The sequence below is a fragment of the Apiospora marii genome, assembly GCF_038362585.1.
Source record: "Apiospora marii strain CBS 49790 chromosome Unknown utg000014l_segment0_segment0, whole genome shotgun sequence".
Classification (NCBI taxonomy): Eukaryota; Fungi; Ascomycota; class Sordariomycetes; order Amphisphaeriales; family Apiosporaceae; genus Apiospora; species Apiospora marii.
The window spans coordinates 38,667-58,439 of NW_027117385.1; the positions used below are offsets into that span (position 1 = coordinate 38,667).

Genomic DNA, 19,773 nt, shown 5'->3' on the forward strand with positions numbered 1-19,773 from the left:
ATGTGGCCGGTAAAGAACCAATCAGCTCATGAGGGACACTATCAGTATCGTTCATCGCCCCTTTCGAGTTGCGGTCCCTTTATGATGTGAGAACATCAGTTCCTTATGGAATAGAATAACACCGTGAAGCCATTGGGAATAGCCCGAGATAACCAAGGGGCCTTCAATCGCCGGTCACACGGGCTGGACCGAGCCAATCGGGCCACTCCACCAGGCAGAGACCAGCCGCGCCGCTACTCAGTGCGCCATGTGTATGCAATGAAGCTAGGTAAGGAACAATTGAAACGGAAGCGTCAGGACGAGTGTGCGGCAGGTTCACAGAGCCGCATCTAATATTGCACACTGAACTCGTTACTATGCAGGGCCTGAGCGCCTCTGCTATTGGCTGTGAATGAATGGACTTCTGACGTGAAGCGCCCTGGAACAATAGGGCTGCGGGCGCTTGGGCCAACTGTCCCCGGCGTAGTGCTGGCGCGTAGCGACAAGCCAGTTCGAATTCATGCGCAAATAAAAGAACCTTCCCTCAACATAGCCAGCCGTCAACTCGCAGTATATCCATATAATAAACCATTGTCTTTAGGCTCGCGCAAGCGCAGTCAAACTCCTACTTCTGAATCGCTACCGAACGACGTCGACCGACGCCCTCGAAAGAAGCCGAAGCACCTCCATCCAAGCCGACCGCCACCTAGGTTCTGGGACAACCTCAGCAAAACCCCCCTCATCCGTGACGAGCTGGGCGAAGTCAATCGGAGAAACGCAGTCTAGTACCCGGGAACGCCTGCGGACGATCGTCTCAATACAAAGACTGCTACCGCAAGCCGGTCCTTCCAGCCCGCTTCAGCATACCTCGAGGAGTCGACGCCCGCGCATCTGCGCCGAACCAAACGCTTTTCATGGAAAGGAGGCCCGGATTTGTCAGATCTCAGAGGAGTGCGTCATTACTTCACCGATTCAAATGTCGTGTCTAACACAGCATAGTTCCGCAACGTGAGCCAATCCAGCCTTGGGCGACGGAAGCGCGATTCGCAATTACCAACGAAGTGTAGCTCCAACACGGCGAGCACCAAGAGTACCGGACCATATGACCGTGCTTTACAACAACATTCCATCGACCACAGTGTTTTCCCCCACAGATATGAGTACCCAGATGGCGGCACCCCTCCACCTCCCGATAATCTCGAGGAGATTAGAGCGGTTCTTGCCCAATCTCGACCATCGTTGTCTCTTTCACGCTTCACGAACGAGGACTTCAAGAAATTTGAGAAAGAGGACGCGCACCCAAAGAAGGAGTGGAAGATCTTCAATGTGGTCCCTATCATTGAAGGAGACGTCGCAGACCGCAAATGTGTGTCCGGGCAAATACCTTTCAATAACCTCGATCATCTGACCGACAACTCACTTGTATCTGGGTTTCTGGACCGTTACTACGTTGCTTGCCCATAGCAACTCGGCCGGAAAGTACGTGCCGATCTCGATGGTCTTGTTATCCCTTCCATCCAACATGATCATCCAATCATGCCGAATAATATTCTCCCCGTATGGCCCTGATGGCTTGGCTGCTGTCGCAGTACGGCAGGCGAATTACAACGCCGCTCTCAGTGCGAGAGGGACGCAGAACATTCTTTGGTACGGAAGCTCTGGGCCACAATACGACGGAAACTCATGTGATCATATCGACATATTCCTCTGGCACACTCAAGATGTTCACCAGCCATGTCAAACAGTCGATGCAACCTGGAGGCCGCCCGGAGTATGTGATGACCCATTTAAACTCATGGGCTTTGACTGGTAACATTGGAAGCTTCCAATAGGGGCTTACAACTTACTGCAATGGTCTGGGTTGGGTAAAATACTGGAGGGACGAGGCTACAAGGCTGGCAAACAGTGGGCTGCGCACAAGTTTTGTATCAACCAAAGCTGCAGGGCCTCCAACTACAGGCCCGCAACCTCAAAAGGTTATGAATCATTTGCGGACGAGTTAGCAATGGATGCACCAATCACCAAACGTAAGAAGCTGACGTCAATGAAAGGGCAGCCGATTCGGTCATCTTTCGAGGACGGGCGGCTTGGGTCAAGGCCACTAAACAACAGACTGAATAGTTTTCGCAGCTAAGATATCGATATGTAATCGACGGCTGATTAAATGCTTTGATTCGCGTAGAGTCCGACCCCTCTCTCCTTCCGTGGACGGTAATAATAAGATACAAGGTAAGTGGTGGAATGTCCCATTACAACGTCGCCTTGTACCACACATGTAAGCTCGGCAACGCAGGCCTTTCTGCGGCCATATATTCCTGTTCGCATTAGAAGGCAACGATACGATCAATATCTGTGCATAATCATACTAATAAGGTTTCCTCACAATTATTTGTTTTCGTCTATCATTCCGTCCATTGCCTCCAGTATGTGCTCGAGATGTGCCTACACGCTGTGCGTGGAATTTAACCGCTAAATACCCCACTGGCGTAGGTTGGAATCTAGCGCGTTTCAGGTTTCTACAGGTGATGTACGAGCTACAGTTACTTGTTACGCATGTATCCAGCGTCGCAGATAATACAACTTGCTTTCATTGACTGGCATTAGACCCTACAACATCAACCTTCATCTTGAGCTATGGCCGAAGGATTTGCATAACATGTTCGTTGCCAATGTAAATGAGAACGGGTGGAACTAAACTACTTGGAGCTGTTTGACTACTTCTCCATGGCAATATCTGAGTTTGAAGTTATGGACGCTGTGGGCAACCTGTCGTCGATAGAGCTCGCGAAGGAAGCCACTCTTCAATACTATAAGGCAGAATATAATTAATCCACCTCAATCATAGTCGTTTCTCCAGTAATAGTGCTATGTAACTGGTGCAGCTCGAAGGTAAGATCCACAGCGGACTCGTACGCCCCTTTCCAGCACTTCCGTACAACATCGCCAACAAGAAGTCCATCCAAGAAGGAAAAGTCGCCCCTTTGGAATAAGCTCTGGATCGCATCCTCGTGATCAAGAGCGTTCGTAGCTAGGTGCGAGAAGGGCATTTCACCAGTCGCTATAAAGTATATGGCCGTTCCCAAAGCGAAGATGTCGGTTTTTTGGTCACAGAAACTGGGATCCGCTCGTGGCATGGACGACATAATGCCCGCTAACGCCCCACCATCGTGGATGACCTCTCTTTCATCATTGAGGACTCTTCCTTCAAAGTCGGAAAGTTTTATGTTCAAGTCCGAGTCCAGTAAAATGTTTCCGATGCTTATATCGCAATGAATGACCTTTTTTTGGTGGACGTAAGCTAAACCCTCAGCAGCTTCATATGCCCATTTCAATCTTTGAAGAGGAGGGGTACTGGGGTTGTTTCGTAAATAGGCCTCAACTGAGCCATTTGGCATGTATTCGATGAGGAGACCGTCTTCGTGGATTCCTTTCAGACGAATAATTCGAGGGTGATTTCCCAAAACTTTGAGAATCAGTATCTCAACCTCTAGACCTTTGAGAATTTGGTCCCTGAACTTCCGTCGATAAGACCGACCGCTGTCTGTGAAGTTACCCGTGTCATCACGGGGTACTAAAGGAAACTTTAGTACAGTATCCGGTTCCCCATTGAAGATAGCAATAAAGGCACTAGACCCGCTCGTGAGGATTTTGCCAGTGTCGACACCGGTAGGGTACCAAGGGTGAAAGGTATCAGGATCATCGTTTTCCATGGTTGACGGCAGCAAGGCAAAGTATTGACCACAGGGAGAAGTAGGTTATGTCGTTGGCGGGGAAAAATATCATTAGTTAATAGAACTTTGTGCGAGATTCTGTTGTCACATGATGTTCGCCTATCATTGGTCCGATGAGTCCAGCACTGCCGTTCCCCAAAAGGAACGTAGGACTACAATATTATTGCAATTCGGAGCCACAACGCAAAATTGTTTTTTTCGTGGTTCTACTTGGTTATTGTTATTCTAAATACTGAGTATATCTCCACGTACTTTCACTGCCCGTTCTCTGGCTGAATCTAACACAGGATGAGACCATCCTACTCTCCTTCGCACATCCACTCGCAAAATATGTTAGTGTGGGTCTTACCATTAGTGCAGGAAGTTCGTCTATAGAAATCAAACACAGTATTTCTTACCGATGGTTGCTAGAGGGATTCAACATTTAGGACAAATACCACCATGAACAGTACTGATTCCAAAGGAGTTGTTGTCCTTCCAACCTGGACACTCGCTAGTGCCAGCCTTGGAACAGGAGATAGGGACCTTCTGTTCAATAATGTGCTTGGGACTGTTGGTACAGTTTTTGTATCTTTTCTTGTGAATCTGGCGCTCACACATTGTAGTAGCCGGGAAACTGGAAAAAGTTGATGGAAATGTACGCTCGCTGAGCAATACAATTTAGTTTAGGATGCAAGAGCTTGAAGTGACTAGAGAAACGGGAGCAACAGTACTTCCCATCTTTATAACAGTCATGCAAGCCAATGTTTAACAAGAAGATCAGCTGTGGAACATAAGTCTCCGAGTTGGTAAAGTTTCAATCACATGTGAACATGCTCAAAGCAGACACTCACAGAAGTGTGGCTCGTTAGTGCTAGCTACCCCGCAAAAAGATTGTGGCGTGGTGTCCTCCATTTTCCAGCCTACACTAGAGATCTTTTCCCAGTCGCTACAAAAGCGCACCACCATCGTCTCGACCTTCTTCAAAGTGCGATGCAGCCCCCGTTCTCTAAGCCATAAGGTACAGACATTCAAGAGGTACTCTCATGGGATAGGAACTTGGAAGGCAACGTCTAAAATGGTTTATCGGATTGTTGATCATGGTGTGTTGCATCATACTTGAGCAGCGCAAAAACCGCTCTGATCTCTTCGGGGTTATCGGGAGGTGGAGCGGTGCCGCCATCCGGATATTATATCTACTGGGATTTCCGCATTGGGATGGACTGGGCGAAACAACAGCAGATGCCACTAAGCTAGTGCACCGTGGGGTATTGACAAGCGCTACAGGGCGAGATTAGGTGGAACGCTCTATTAAAGCTCCTAACACCCCACAAGATTTTGAGACGTTGGCAAATGAGTTAGGAATAGATACACCAACCACCAGACTTAAGAAGGCGAGAGACAGGCAGTCTAATCAGCTTCATATTTAGTTTGATCAAAATGAGAGTTCCTAGACGGTATTAGACCTGCAATACAGTTCTAGTTTCCCAGGATGTCTTGGAGTGGCCGCCCGGCTAGCAACGGCGTACTTTACACGACGAATAACAAGTCGTCACGACGCATGTCAATGAGGTTTCTTGCGCCCTTGAAAATCTGCTATTCACAACTGTTATGGTTGATGTCGTCAAGCAAATCGATTACACTTCATGGCTGATTGGGGTAGTTATAATTCTTCACCAATGTCAATTCGCTGTTGACTATTTATGGGAAAACAGCATTGATAGTTGGTGCTATACCTTATTTCCCGTCCGTTCTCAATTGCGTGAGGCCAGACGAATTCCTCCCAACATTCGCACACATCAGATCTTCGGCCAGAGAACATTCTAGTCGGCCAAGTCGATGCCTCATCTATAAGTGTTTGGTTGTGCGAGTTTGGTGGATCAACATGTGAGGGGATTGGTTTGGATGGCGGTCGATTGCCGGACACACCCTTCTTTGATCCCCGAATGAAATGGGAATCAACGCCAGCAACCGATATCTTCAGTTTAGGGTCGATTTTCTACACCATTCAAACAGGACTTTGGCCGTTCAGAGGTCGCCCACCTTGATGGAGTTCTGTAGAAGAGAAACAGGCTTATGAGGCTCAAGTGGATGCATGGTTTACAAATGGGTATTTTCTTTCAGTGTCACATCTCACCGGCGGGAATGTCATCAAAGGATGCTGGGATCATGAATATAAGACCGCTGAGGAGGTGCTGAAGGCTGTTCGCATGGAGATGGTCGCGGCGGGCCGATAGGAAATACGCCACGCATCTACCATTCTTCCGTTTCACGGTCGACGACATTAGTCCAGTGGGCCACCCATGACCCAAGGATCACGGTGCTTTCTGGGACGTCGATCATTATTAGCTATCAACTACTACTTCTTGGAATGTCATACTCTTTCTATTGAAGCACCATGTCCAGTCTTTATTATTCCTTCTCAACGCCGACCAACCCCATGGTACAGGCGCTTCAAACGATTGAGGCCAAAATGGGATGGGGGTTGTCGCTTCCTGACTAAATCAAGTTGGAGTTTGCCAGGGTCCTCTGTAGTATCGAGCCAATTTTCCAAGTAAGACGTGCTATGGTCGGACATATTGCACTCACGAGTTTCATGTGTCAAGCAATAATGCACCAACTTCAAATGGATGCACGCAGCGTTGAGATGACAAGCGACCTAAAACTCATATACGCTCCATCAATTCTTAGCAAACTGGCCTATCTTGTGGATGGTCAAATCATGAAGAAGAATTTGATGTCATATGATTCTACATGCGAGACTTCGTGGGCAAGTGGTGCCAAAAAGAAAATAGGCCGGTTTCTACCGCATTTTGGTGGGCAATTAATTTCAACCCCACTCTGCTAGCGGGCCACCTACAGCCGATCGCCCATAGAAAGTACTGTTGTATGTCACATGCAACAGGTGCAAACCTCCTGAGGACCCCAGCTACAAGTCCGATGAAGGGAATCAACACTGCCACGCATCCTTCTACTATGCCCCAGGCATCATGGGGGGTTGGGGTAGAGTGCGCGATACTAGACAGCAATTTGGCTAATCGTTCCGTGCACACCCTTTAATTTATAATTAGGACGTACTTTCACTATCTGCGGGGTGCCCACCCTCTGAATACCACGTCGACGTATAAGACAGCATGTAGAGTTGTTATTACGTTGCAGCATCACAAATAAGGAAGCCGTCATGTGTACTTTATACCTCTTGTGCACCGCTGTGGTCATTACAAGACTGATTGGTCTAACTGGCATTTCACTTGTGTTCCATTATTCAGCGAGAGGTCCTGATTTTTAGGGAGCCGTGCCACTATCAGCTCCAATCCATGGTCCGTCTCCACCCTACGCTATTGTTCTTGTGGACAAATGCCCATTAATGCCTGGTAGTGCGGGGCTGGGTTCTATTAATATTTTCCTGCACGGGGTACCAAAGATCATACTCGCCATTGCAAGGCAAGCAGAAGTCGGCTCCCGGCTTATATTTCATTGCTCATCAGAACAACTTACTCCAACGCTGTCGCCGCACTTGTCTTTCCTGCTCCTTCAGTACGATCAGAAAGGTGTCGACTATGGATTCCCAACCTTCAATTCCTGGCCTTCATCAGAATCCAACAATGGCGGATATGATTCTCAGTAGGCAAATGTATGGAACAACTCTTCTGTGCATTTATCCGTAGCTAACACACACAGCTACAACGGGCTCCCCTCTGATGAAGATCAACCCGATATTGAGGAATATATGCATGACCTCGCCCAACTCTTCGTCAAATACCAGGCTGACAAGGTTTTCGGCATACATCTGGCTCATGGCCACTTTGCCATCGAAGATCAAACTGTCCTGATCGGAAACAAGCCTCCCGAAGGTGGACGATGGACTGTGCCCACCGCGATCGACTCGGATCCGACCAACATCCACGGGCATGTGTTTATTCTGACTGACACTGGTTTTCATCCTTACGAGTATCAAGCCGGTTGCCCACCTGATTTGGCAAGTGTCGACCTCAAGTTCCTCCCTGCATTGGCCAATTTCATTGATAGGAACGGGCTACGCAATGTCGTCGCGCTTGAGGTCCTCGATAACTCGCAGAAGGATATGATGGAGGTAGTCTTCATCAATGCGACAATGATGATAAACTCCTCTCGTCTGCCTGGGTTTACCACGTTCCGGCAAACTGGCTGGGCGTTCACAGCCGAGGATGGTAATGCACGTGTTCGTCAAGATGGGAATCAAACGCATGCTGCTGGTCCCAAAGGTGGTCATGTCACTATTACCACGCCACGGGATTACTCGGATGCTTTGGAGTTCTTGTATAATGAACATACTTAGCTAGTTACATTCTATGTAGACTATACTTCGTGGCAATATTCTCTCCCAAGTCCAAGGTAACCCAGAGTGAGATAAACGGTGGATAAGGGCGTGAAGGAATTACCATATTGCAAGACGATAGTTGGTTTAATGCAACTTGCACACCCTCTTGGGTGATCTGAATACAACTTCCTCGTACATTGGATGGTTCGTTGGGCCCCTCGCCACGGCATGTGGCCAAATGATTGGCCATTTCCCCAGAAACGGTGAACGTAATACAGGATCCGTACCTACCACTACAATCAAGAGCTGTCTCGAGGTTGATTATGTTGAAGAATGAAAGGCCATGATGCGCAGTAGCCCATTCTGCCTGCTCTTTATTGAGAACGTAATAGTTACATCCAGTTCCAGATGCGTTATTCGGGGCAGCTATTGCAGAAATCAGTGATGTTTTTATCGGAGTAACGAAGCACTTACCCTCTGAAGCCATGAGTACGGCAGCCTGCCTTGAACCATGAAGGCCTTCGGAATGCGATATAGTGTGCGCTTGATTGAAAGAAAAGCTGCCTTGGCTGAGGTCATCGCCTTGTTGGTCTATCCTCACATTATATCAGTCTCATAGCTCGTGTATTACAGGGTTACGATGTACCTTTGGTTACTCGCCTCCTTTTCCTCGGCGGCTCGGATTGATGCTGTTCAACCGAGGGATAATCCGTGGCTTGATCAGCCCCCACTCTAGCTGTCAGCGCCGGATTCACCTGTTCCGGAACCTGTGCAGGCTGGCTGTGGTGGTCCGTCGACAGGTTAACATCACGTCGGGCCTCTTTACTTCTGCCTGAAACTTCTTTTGATAGGCTTGTTGATGGCTCAACACAAATGGCGACTTCATCGTGGGGTGTGAGTTTCTGTTGGAGGAATGGCATACCATGTCGTCCAAGGAACTCCACGTACTTCGAAGTCTCCAGCTTATCGACTAGAGGCGAGCCTCGAGCTTGGAGTTTAGCTATTATACCTTGTTTATTGTTAGTTGATTGTGGTTATGAAGGGGCATGACCATTTACCAATAAGCTCACCCGCATCCGCCGCTAGGGTGAGGTTGTATTTGATATGCTCGCGTAGTGTCTGTCCGTCGAACTGCCAGCCAAGCCCATTTCCACTGTCGACTGCTCCAATGAATCCCTGGATGTTCTGGAGAATCTTTTCAGCGAACCCAAGGACGAAGACCCCGCAGTCAGATGTATTCCTCTGTTGAGGAACTTGGACCTCTTTTTTCTGCACCCTTCCTCTTTCTCCACGAGCTTCGAGGTAATACGTCCAGTCTTTGAAAGAGTTGCTATGCGTCGAACAACCTAAAGAATCGAGAAAACAGACTACCCGATCATGGTGGCCAATGGCTGGAACGTATCGCTTGTACATGACAAGGAGGTACCAGTGAGAATCCTCATTGATGGGCATCAGAACGAACTCCGATTCCAAGGGACACTTTCCATTCTCGAACCGCCACTTCATATTTGGATCAAACCGCTCAAGGAAATGACTGCTGAGGAAACAGACATCATGATTTCCGGTGATGAGGTGCATATATCCGTTGACTATGGTGTCGTTGAGCCATCCCTTTTCGTCGAGCCGATGCATAGAAGATGGTACGTCCCTTAGCCAGGCGGACTTCGATGTTGATGGGGCCACAAGAAGCGACAAAGACGGGTAAGAGTCGATGCTGAGTGTCTCGGTCTGGGAATGTAACAATGAAGCGGATGGCAAAGGCGGCGCTGCTGAGTGCGGGTATGGGATTGCGGCTTGATTGATAGTGTGCACGTTGCCATCCTGACTCGAACAGTCCTCAGGCTCTTCAAGAAGACTACTAGTGGCCTTTTCTGGTAATGGCAGGGGTAGTAGCGTTAATCCTTGTACTGGCCGGGCTGTCGACGGCGACACTGATCCTAGAGCGACATCCGGGGGGTAGTATGATTGTTGTTTCGAGGATGTCGGCAGCGGCGAAGGTGGTGAAAGTAGGGACGATATCGTGATCGTGGGGTTGGCGTTGGGGGGGTCACTCCTTTCATCCCAGTCTATGGACACGTCGCTGTAGTCGTCCTTCTGGGAATCTGGGGCTGACTTTAATGGCCCACGTTGCGAAGACGTCGAGCTCAGTTCTGGAGAGGGGGACAGCGGCGAACTGCAGAGGGTGGTGGTGGTGTCGGCTTCAGAGGAAGTTCTGGTAATTGACAGTGACGATGGCGATGATTGTGAAGCGGTCACATCTGAGGGTAAAGATGAAGGCGACGTTGGCGAAAGATGCGACGATATCGATGGCGCAAGTGAATGAATCACATTATATGCAGCTGACAGAGCCGGGGATGGCACAGTTGGTCCGTTTGCCGTAGAGTTGGTATCGCCCCTTCCATCATCTCCCATAGCCATGCCGCAATTGTGAATAGCGGGGGATACTGGCAATGATTGTGACAATGGTGCCTCTGGTAGGCATGATGAGGATCGCGGTGGGGTCGTTGTTGTCTGTTCTTGGGCGATGGTAGTCGAGGAATTAGAGTTATCGTGCTGGGTCGGCGTCGGCGAGATCGGTTCGTTGGATTTGATGGTAGTGTGCGTTTTCGGTAGCGACGTTGGTAAAAGTGTTGGCCCATCGTAGTAATCTGGAATAGCTTGCGATGACTTCGCAAACTTAGTTCGAACAATCAGCCCGTAGAAGTCCTTACCACAATCATGTGGTAAAGAGGAAGGGCCTTCGACCGGCCCCCTGTGTCGAATGGCAGATCTCAAAACCCAATCCGTAATCGGATTGACGCAACTCTCCACTTCTTTTGACCATTTGTGTTCGAGTGACTTGCGGTAGATTGATGCGTTAAATAACACCACTGCCTCCTGCCAATCGTGAGTAATTGCGATTTGTCTGAGTCGGTCCCAGTATGATCTGCTTTTGGCGGAAAATCCATAATGCTGGACGATGTCTGAGCCCCAACGTCGGGTGACGGTAACAACACTCGCAAGGCGTTTGTGGTGTTCCTGGGCATTGAACTCCTTCCCGCATTTGTAACCCTCTATGTCGAATACAAGCGCATAACATGTATGCACCAAGTTACGCTTGTTTTTTTCTTCTACCAAAGTAGAATATGTTTGCCCATAGTGTTGCTTCTTTTTCTTTGAGCTGAGCTTCTGTCCCGTTGCGTAGCAATTCCGAACTTTCTCGGCATCCTCGGTCGGAAGGATAGAGAGGATCGTGTCCAGGTCAGTCTCTAGATTTGCAGTCATTTTGGACGATGGGGAGTTAGTTTGACAAGTTGATTCGAATAAAGTGGAGATAGGTAAGAAGTATGGATATCAGACGGGGAAGTCGCTCGGTATTAAAAGGGACACACCCACCTTTCCTAGAAACCACAAATTGCCGAGGTCCTTGCTTGCGTAGTGTTGCAAAAGTACTTGGTGGGTGAACAAACAGCAATTTCAATCTAACATACGCCAAAATTGGCCCAACAAGTACTTCCAAGGGGAACATTAATAAAGTACCTCTAGCTGCACCATTTCGCGGGGTAACGAAGGGCACAATGTACCCACCTTGCCGTTTCGGTAACCTATTAGCCAGGTTCACCGGTCAGTGGACGCAAGCCACACCGGTGGGTTACCAAAATTGTCGACCTCGCAAGCGACAAGTTGGATGCCACCCTTAGGGTTGTCAACCCCGATGGCGTGCGGGCAGATCGTCTTGTAGTTCTCAACGATAGTAAAGTCTACCTCATATGTACTGAGACGTAATAGGCCTCTTTAACTTGAAAGCTGATTTTACTTACTGATACAGAATGGTTCAAGGAATAATTGGAAGAGACACCTTCGCAATCTAAAGTCGTTGCCATACCAATAGACAGAGTGCAAACTCGTAAAATGAGATGAGGTCCGAGGTAAACTATGTAAGCCATTGGGCCACCGGGATATGTTCCCGCACTATTGCCGACCTTGACCTTGATTCAGGTTGGGAAGAGATTCGCTGAGGTGCGACCCCCATTGCCATGGCTTGCATGATGACGCTCTGATGTCGAAGTTGTCACCTGTGGCTACTAATACGATCGCGGGACTATTCTTTTATTAGACGGGGTCGATCCGAGAACAGGGATCCAGACCTCACCCTTGGGGCTGCCGTTAAGGCGTGGTATGTTGAACCGACTACCGAGGTAACATATACTTGCACTGTGATTATCACCACCAGCTATAAAGCCAAAATCATAGCTCTTGGTTGGCATGGGGCTGTATTAATAATATAGCATGGCTCCACGGCATCCTGGAAGCTGCACGTCAGGGCAAGCTGGACGATAATCAGCACACTTCAATAGTGCACCAGTAAAATGGCCTGAGGGCGATGGTGTTGATTATTTTAAATATCCACAGCGAGGGCTGTTGTGAACATCGTTCTTGAAATATACCGGGCAGACTGTATACCATTTGGAATGGCCGTTTTCGAGGATCAACACATTGTTTACTTTGGTTGTTCACCGATTTCGTTGACTTGCAGGTTGTTGACCTTGGATCCTGCATCAGGCCTCCGTATTCTTTGGTATTATCCTTATGGATGACCTGCCAACGACGTGATATCATTCCTGACATCCGTGCCAGCATGCAGCGGCTCGCTCAGCACCCCTGATTGTCAGAGGCGAATGTGATGGATCGTCCTATTATTGGTCTTACTAGGCCGGAGATGGTCATGGATGAGTGCATGCCGCCCTTATGCAAGCCATTGGTGGTTGCAGTTTGAGGGTGAGGACTACGTTATCTCGAATCGAACTAGATGAGACTCGAACGGTATAACTATCCCTTTACTTCTGCTCCTAGGATGCCCCGAGTCATCTAGTTCATTCGTTTACTCAATTCCACTGAATAGTTTCCAAATCAGCATCGTTTCCAGAATATCACGTAGCTCCTGTCAGTACACAGTCAACGTCTCTTCAGTATCGCTATCCAACGTCACAGATAAGTCACCAGTTAGTGTATACTTACACCCACACAATTTCCTCCACTATCAAGCATCACTAACCCAGGTTACTAGTATGTATCATTATCATCGCTCATCTATACGTCTGCCGTCGAAATTAAGATCACCATGTCAGACAACAAAGGAAGCGACGGTCTGAAGGAGGAGCAGAAGAAAGAAGAGCAGAAGAAGGAGGAGCAAAAGAAGGAGAAGCAGAAAAAGGAGGAAAAGCAGAGGAATCATGATGATACAATCCCTATAGACCAGGTCATGAGTGACGATGGTACAAGATGGAGTCTATGAACCATCCTACGTGGAGTGGGGTACCACGAATGGGCCGACGTTTCTCCGCACGGCCAACTCGCCGTTGCCCGAACACCTCCATGACTCAACACAGCCTAGGCTCACATGTTCCATTCATGTATTTATAGACCCCATAGCCGACAAAAGATCACCTTTCGATGAATCCCCTTATTCTTCTGCCACCCGAGAGAATCTTCTACCATGGAAGCAGCAATTCAAACAATTTCCATATCCCCCGAGCTCAGCGACCATGTATCTACACTTAGCTCTGTGGAAATCAACGACGAAATAGCACAACCTCGTCCCATAAAACAGAGTCAAGGCGCAAAGCCCAAAGACGTCAGGGTATTTGCAATTGAGTGGCCGCAGCCGTTCAATTCTGTCTTTGACCAAGCTTTCAAGGAAGTCTTGCATGAAGCAGTAAGGCTCTGTCCCTAAACTAATTCTCTGACTGACTAAAGCAGAGATCTACCGTCAAGGCTGCGCACCCTAACCTCCAAGTCATGCGTCCCAATACTCTCTTGCTTGAGTCGGGAGGACTCACTCTGGATGAGAAACAGCTGTGCTTGATTTTACCTATAATCAAGTCGTCTGACCCCGCTGTAAAGGTTGCTTTCAATAAACGCAGCGAGCCTCTTCATTACATGGACTGGAAATCTCAGCTGTACATCATACAGCCAGGACATGCTTTGCATATAGTGGAGGGAAGGATCTTATTCATTACAATTCTATGTAAAGAGAAGCCATCCTAGCTGTTAAAGAAGTCCCATGTGTCAATGAAAAGCTCTTCGTCGAGGTCTTGATTCATCAACACGTCGAGGAAACTTGTGGTGTTGTCCCACTCTGTCGAGTGATCATTCGTGACCTGTGCAGTTCCTTCTTGGGCAACGCCCGTGCCATAAAGCCCTGTTGGCATAATATCTTCCTCATTACCACGGCAATCCACATCTGACTGGATGTCCTCCAAGTCCACTCGACCAGCGTCCCATTGAATTGATGGTGAGGTGCAAGCAGGGAATAGTACGTCGCTGGGAATGCCCTCCATGTTCTCTCTTTGCGGGATAAGTGGAGGCAAAAGGGGCCTGTCGGGCGCGGGTGATGACGCGGAAGCAAGCGCTCGCGCCGTTGTACTAGCCGTGTTCACGTTCCTTTTGCGTTTTTTGGAGCTGGAGGCCATGTTCGTGTGGGCATCTTCTTGCCTAACGATGAGCCAACATCTCTCTTCATCCTTCCAGACCAAAGGTGGGGAAATGTTAGGCCTGCTGAGTTGTCCTAATGGGATCAAGTTGAGTGGACCAATGCCAGCGTTCGGATCGCAGGCTGAGAGACTCTCCAGACCCAATTCGCGACACAATTCTTTGTAACTAACAAGGAATGAGAGTCTGCATTTAATTGGGAGGGTCGCGACTTACTCTCTTCCCAGCAGGCAGTAGAGGCTCGTGGCGGGATTAAAAAGATACAAGTTCTCTGGGACGTGGATATCATCGCTGAGTATGCCCTCGCAAACCGTTTTCGTGATCTCGTGGCCGTCGTCCTTGAAGTGGCCAGCTGCGCTCCATCGAAAGTTGACCACTACTTGAATTAGATCGGTATTAGTCTGGAAAGGGCAACTCACCACTGTATGCACAATTCACAAGAAGTCCCCAAGGACCAATCCGCTTGGCTACGGCCTCTACCAAGCTGTTGATCCAATAGGCTGACTTCTCCGGGCGGTGTCCGACAGCTGACAGTAGGTTGTCATTCCCCTGTTCGTGGTACTGCAGGATCCGGAGGCATCGAAGCAGATGTTCCCAGATCCAGTCCTCAATCTTGGCCCAGTCTCGCTGCTTGTTCCTCATTTCAGCGATTGCACGAATTGCCTCTTCCACGCTTCTGGCACCCCCTGCCAACCGGCTTGGGATAGCCAGCTCAGGGCTTGCGTAGTTCTTGCACTGGCTAAACTGGGACCGGCCGGTTTTGAACTTCTGGACCGCAAAGGACGCGGGACTCTCATCCCGGAGGTCATCCACGACCCTGTCATGACGGGACTGACTCTCTACTTGGACTGCCCTGTGGTCCGCACGCTGTCTTGCGATTGAAGTACTGTCGGTAGACCTTTGCTCGCTCGCTGCTGAATCTACATTTGCTGACTCGCCGTATTCCGCAGATAAAGAGGACTTGCTTTCTTGACATGATACGTTGGGCTTCACGGCATGGTCTTCACCAACATAGCTGCCGAGTCTGTCAGCTTTATTTCCATTGCGTGGCCATGAAGACTTACCCGCCATCAAGCCATTTGCCAGGCTCACACTGGGCATTGTAGAATCTGCGGATAACTTCTGCGGCTTTTGGAGCCTTGCTGCAGCACGGATAACCCCATGATTTGCACAGCTTAATCTCCTCATCCGGTAGCTGTGGTAGCCTCAAAGGGCTAACATGGATCTTCACGGCTACCCAATGATGTCGTGTCGATAGAACAAAGTATACAAAAGCCTCCGGCGTCTCGAGCTCGACAGTACGCACTTGCTTGTCGTTGATCAAGATATGTGATACAGCCATGAAGCGTTCTTGAGTGTATAACAAACGGTTCCGTTCCTCGAATACCTCGAAGCAGAGAACAGATTACAGAGTACTGTGGACTGAGATTCACTCAAGATTCACTTTCATACACGACGAGCAGCTTGGCCACGCTAATGCAGCCCATGTTGAAAGTCAGTTTCAACCACGCTAATGCAACCGCCCTTGGCTCAACCTGGGTCACATCTATCACCACCGTTACAGGGGTGGGATGCCGGCAAGCATCCGTAACATGTACACCCGCATCCACTGAAGTTCATCATATTACCGCTTACCGGTCATGCTATGCCGGTGGCAACGAACAGGATTCTCTCTGTATTAATTTACCTGAGCTCGACAATGGCTATATGGTTCCGTCTAGGATCGTGTGGAGATTAGAACCGGAAAGATGCTAGTCCTGAGGACCTATCCCAACAGATATAAGCCCCGGGCCTTCCTGTACGGCTCATGCAATGATACATGCCTCCATTGCCTTGTTCCTACCTCATTCTGCCTCGCTCTGCCTCTCTTGTCTGGCTTGTTGACCGCGATACTACCTGTGCCTTTCCACAAATGGATGTACACAGTCCATACCTTGCGTTCGCCTTACTCTTGGCGATCTGCCTCTATGCGGCGGTGTACGCCGCATGGTGGGTGTACCATACAAAACGATATGTGATCGCCTTTGTTCCTTTCATCTACTTGGGTCCCACCGTCCTATTCTTCGTGTGGGCGCACGACAACATGGCATGGACGGTACGACTATGGACTTGGGGATCCTGTTGCATCGTGCTCGATGTATGTACACATCTCCATTTCCTGTGCTGGGCTGACAGTCATAGTCATCATTTGTCTTACAGACACCTTTCAGCGACCAATCCATTCCCAGAAGCTACATCGATCTGATTCCCAGTCAGTTCCAGAAGATCGTCCCCGAGTCAGGCCATTCTTTGCGTTATTTGTGCTATTTGTGTATTGGTTCTGAGCTCCTTCTATTGCTGTTGTCATTTTTTCTCGACCCGAGATGGCAAGCGGGTGCAGTGTTCACTCATTGTCTCTGGACGGCATTGTGGTCCCGAAGAAAAGTACGTTCAGGCATAGCCCTGTTTCACCTGGCCGGCGCTGTCAGTCTGGCATTGGGATTCCATTATGCGTTCCTGATAGTACGTACTTCTCTGATTCGCACTAGGCTGTTGCTAACAGCTCAGAACTTTCTATTATCCATGCCCTTTCTTGGGCGACCGCCCACCGACTTTGTACATCTTGATTCATCTGCACCCAGACAGCGTACCCCAACCCTTACCCCGATAAGCCTGGAAAAACTGCGGGTGGGCCTGTTTGGCGCGAAAGGAGTCGGTAAGACTCGCTTACTCCATAGGGCTTTGGGTCGGCCATCAGAGCCAGTAAGTGAGGCATAAGCACAGGTCTTTGGACGAAGCATGCAGGACTGATTGCAATATCCTTAGTATAAAGCGACTACCGACCAATTTTTCTCGGTCTCCTGTGCCACACTTGGTGGCACATATCAACTGCTCCATATCTTAGATACTGGCGACTGGAACATGTGTGTGTCTCCGCAGTCAACATGGGCACCTGTAGTGGATGGCGGAATCTTCCCTTTCCACGACCACGGTACGTTGAAACAGATCAAGAACTGGAGCGTGCCGAGGCTGTTCGCCGGGAAGTACATCTTGTTACTTGAAAAGCGCCGAAGGGGAGGACAATCGCACGCGGCAGAAGCAAAGTCATTCGCAGACAAACATGGTTGGGATTACCAATACGAGGGTGACGTGGACCCATTTCAGCATGTCGTCCAGGCCCTCCAAGCAAGGAAAGCTGTTACAACGTCTCGCTTTTCAGTGGGTTGAACGAGACGGCCGGCTCATGCGACCAGCTCGGGGGCCCCAGGCAGCCCGGGAGCTTGGGGGATGATTGTGCCTACGTACATATCACATTGGGTGCAGATTGGAATGTACCTACTATTGCCTGGCTCTTGTTTGCCCTTTTCCAACACTCCTTTGCCTGCAGCCTATGCTTTCGCGGCAATGATCCATTGATTCGTTCCAAGCCGCTGAGCTTGCAACAGTCAATATAAAAATTGATTCCATGCCAATTTTATCGAGATAATCGGAAACTCGTTTCTTCCACGATCTGCCAATGAGAGAAACCCAAAGAAGGCAGGATCAGACTGACTTGTGACACAAAATCCAACTGACGTAGAGACTCAAATGGTGCAGGAAAGAACCCCGACACAGAGGGAAATCGTCGAGCGGTGGTTGGGGGAACAAGCGGTATGCGGTGGCGGTTGGGAATAACGGGAGCCCTGTACTCTGGCCATCACCCTGAGCAAAAGCTACTGAGGTGGTCACCAACTCACCTTTCCTATGAAGCAACAACCCACGGTCTGAGTCAAGGGCGTTCACAACCACGGCATTCAGCCCTGCGTCAGTGGCTGGCGGTCCATGTACCCCTTGATAAGAAACAAATGATCCCTCACTTCCTATGAACAAGGATCAAGCGAAACAGTATATGATGGTCCGTTGCTCTCGCCCGGTTTGTGTGGCCTTCTCGCATAACTCCACCCTGATTGCAGCCGAGCCATGGAGCCGTCATCAAGCCAACCCTTGCAGGAACGCTCATCGCCAGAGGAAGTCGACCCAACCTGGGTACACTGCTTCTACCCTACAAAGTATGTGACGACCCTGATGATGGCCAATGGCCCAGCCAATGGAATACACTTCATGGGGGGTCCTACGACCGACCCCAATTTCTGCCTGTTGGCAATGAAATTGGAAGTATCAGAGGTAATCAAGCGAGGATCAGTTCAGGTGGTGTGGAACTCTGATCATGCACTGGTGGCAACACCGTCCAAGAACGCCGAAAGCGTCCGAGGCAAAGGCGAGGCCCAGAGGCAAGCATTGCTCAAATTTCGACAGAATGCAATCGGCGGCACCGAGGTTTATGGCAATCAGATGGGACCAGTCTACCGAAACCACCATGAGTATCGGTCCGTTTGGGTGCAGGTTGAAGGCGGCATCTTGGTCCGTGATATCAAGGTAAATACAACGCCATGGATTTCTTGTTCGTCCACAAGCTGACTCTTTATAGGACTCGTCAGAAGGGACGCAAAAACTGTTTGCTCAGCTCGTGGTCCAGGCCTGCCTGCCTCTGAAAGACGAATCACATATTTTACGTCGCCTGACGGCTCGACACATCACTGAACATTGCCAAACCCTTTTTAGCAGGGAGTTGAAGATCCGCGACGAAGACAGAGACCGATCTAAGCTTCACCTGTTCGCTTTGGTCCGTCGTCTTTTCGAGCTGGCCGGAGGCCGGGAGGATCCCTGGCAGTACCATACATGCCTTCAACGTGGTTACGCCCCTGACAGAAGCCTTGTTCTTTTGGGCTCGATCGCCGGTGCATCCGGCTCTCCCAATCTGCAGGATCTTAGAATAACCCAGACGCTTCAGTTTCTGTCCGGCTGCAAAGCTTTCGAGAATGAGCGTCTGACAAAGGAAGCCCTCAAACAAAGGACTCACCTGATTATAGGATTGCTTGCCAATCCGTCACCAGCTGTAAGAAACCCCCAACAACTTCCTGTTCTTTGACTTACCTGGTCCAGGACCTCCCAGTCGCCTTTCTAGTGGATCTTTCACGCATCAAGTGCGCTGAGTTTCGCATCTACAAGATGGAGACTACGCTCCAAGTTCCGATGCTTGAAGACCACATCACGAGTGCCGGGTTCTTTCTCTGCTGGCGATCTTGTTTTGATCCATCCGTCGAGGTGGTTGACTACGTAAGGTCGCCCGAAGGACGTCAACTCCTCAAGCCCCATTTCGACACCCACTACGAGAAGTCTGATGTTGGTCGCCTTGCAATCTCATTGCTCGTGATACATTGGTTCTTCTATCTGCGGGACACTAACAACAATGGTGGAGAAATACACTCAGGCGTTGACTGCCTCAACAGCTTT

At 49.3% G+C, this 19,773-nt stretch overlaps 6 protein-coding genes across 6 annotated transcripts; 3 read left to right on the forward strand and 3 right to left on the reverse strand.

Annotated features, from left to right (window-relative positions):
• Positions 1 to 356: 356 nt before the first annotated feature.
• PG985_016196 (uncharacterized protein) lies at positions 357 to 1,443 on the forward strand (the record flags this gene model as incomplete). The annotated part of the gene is made up of 4 exons (XM_066835962.1): positions 357 to 387; positions 581 to 759; positions 832 to 930; positions 979 to 1,443. The coding sequence occupies 4 exons, from the start codon at positions 357 to 359 to the stop codon at positions 1,441 to 1,443; spliced, it is 774 nt and encodes a 257-aa protein (XP_066675978.1).
• Positions 1,444 to 2,804: 1,361 nt separating this feature from the next.
• Positions 2,805 to 3,689, reverse strand: PG985_016197 (kinase-like protein; the record flags this gene model as incomplete). Its single annotated transcript, XM_066835963.1, has 1 exon — positions 2,805 to 3,689. The coding sequence occupies one exon, from the start codon at positions 3,687 to 3,689 to the stop codon at positions 2,805 to 2,807; it is 885 nt and encodes a 294-aa protein (XP_066675979.1).
• A 3,560-nt stretch (positions 3,690 to 7,249) lies between these two features.
• PG985_016198 (uncharacterized protein) lies at positions 7,250 to 8,007 on the forward strand (the record flags this gene model as incomplete). Its single annotated transcript, XM_066835964.1, has 2 exons — positions 7,250 to 7,323; positions 7,371 to 8,007. 2 exons carry the CDS (start codon positions 7,250 to 7,252, stop codon positions 8,005 to 8,007), a joined length of 711 nt encoding a protein of 236 aa, XP_066675980.1.
• Positions 8,008 to 8,011: 4 nt separating this feature from the next.
• On the reverse strand, positions 8,012 to 11,253 carry PG985_016199 (uncharacterized protein; the record flags this gene model as incomplete). The annotated part of the gene is made up of 5 exons (XM_066835965.1): positions 8,012 to 8,018; positions 8,277 to 8,415; positions 8,464 to 8,580; positions 8,636 to 8,989; positions 9,048 to 11,253. The coding sequence occupies 5 exons, from the start codon at positions 11,251 to 11,253 to the stop codon at positions 8,012 to 8,014; spliced, it is 2,823 nt and encodes a 940-aa protein (XP_066675981.1).
• A 1,837-nt stretch (positions 11,254 to 13,090) lies between these two features.
• On the forward strand, positions 13,091 to 13,757 carry PG985_016200 (uncharacterized protein; the record flags this gene model as incomplete). Its single annotated transcript, XM_066835966.1, has 3 exons — positions 13,091 to 13,244; positions 13,476 to 13,684; positions 13,731 to 13,757. The coding sequence occupies 3 exons, from the start codon at positions 13,091 to 13,093 to the stop codon at positions 13,755 to 13,757; spliced, it is 390 nt and encodes a 129-aa protein (XP_066675982.1).
• A 255-nt stretch (positions 13,758 to 14,012) lies between these two features.
• On the reverse strand, positions 14,013 to 15,802 carry PG985_016201 (uncharacterized protein; the record flags this gene model as incomplete). The annotated part of the gene is made up of 4 exons (XM_066835967.1): positions 14,013 to 14,628; positions 14,677 to 14,836; positions 14,880 to 15,475; positions 15,525 to 15,802. 4 exons carry the CDS (start codon positions 15,800 to 15,802, stop codon positions 14,013 to 14,015), a joined length of 1,650 nt encoding a protein of 549 aa, XP_066675983.1.
• Between the last annotated feature and the right edge of the window lie 3,971 nt (positions 15,803 to 19,773).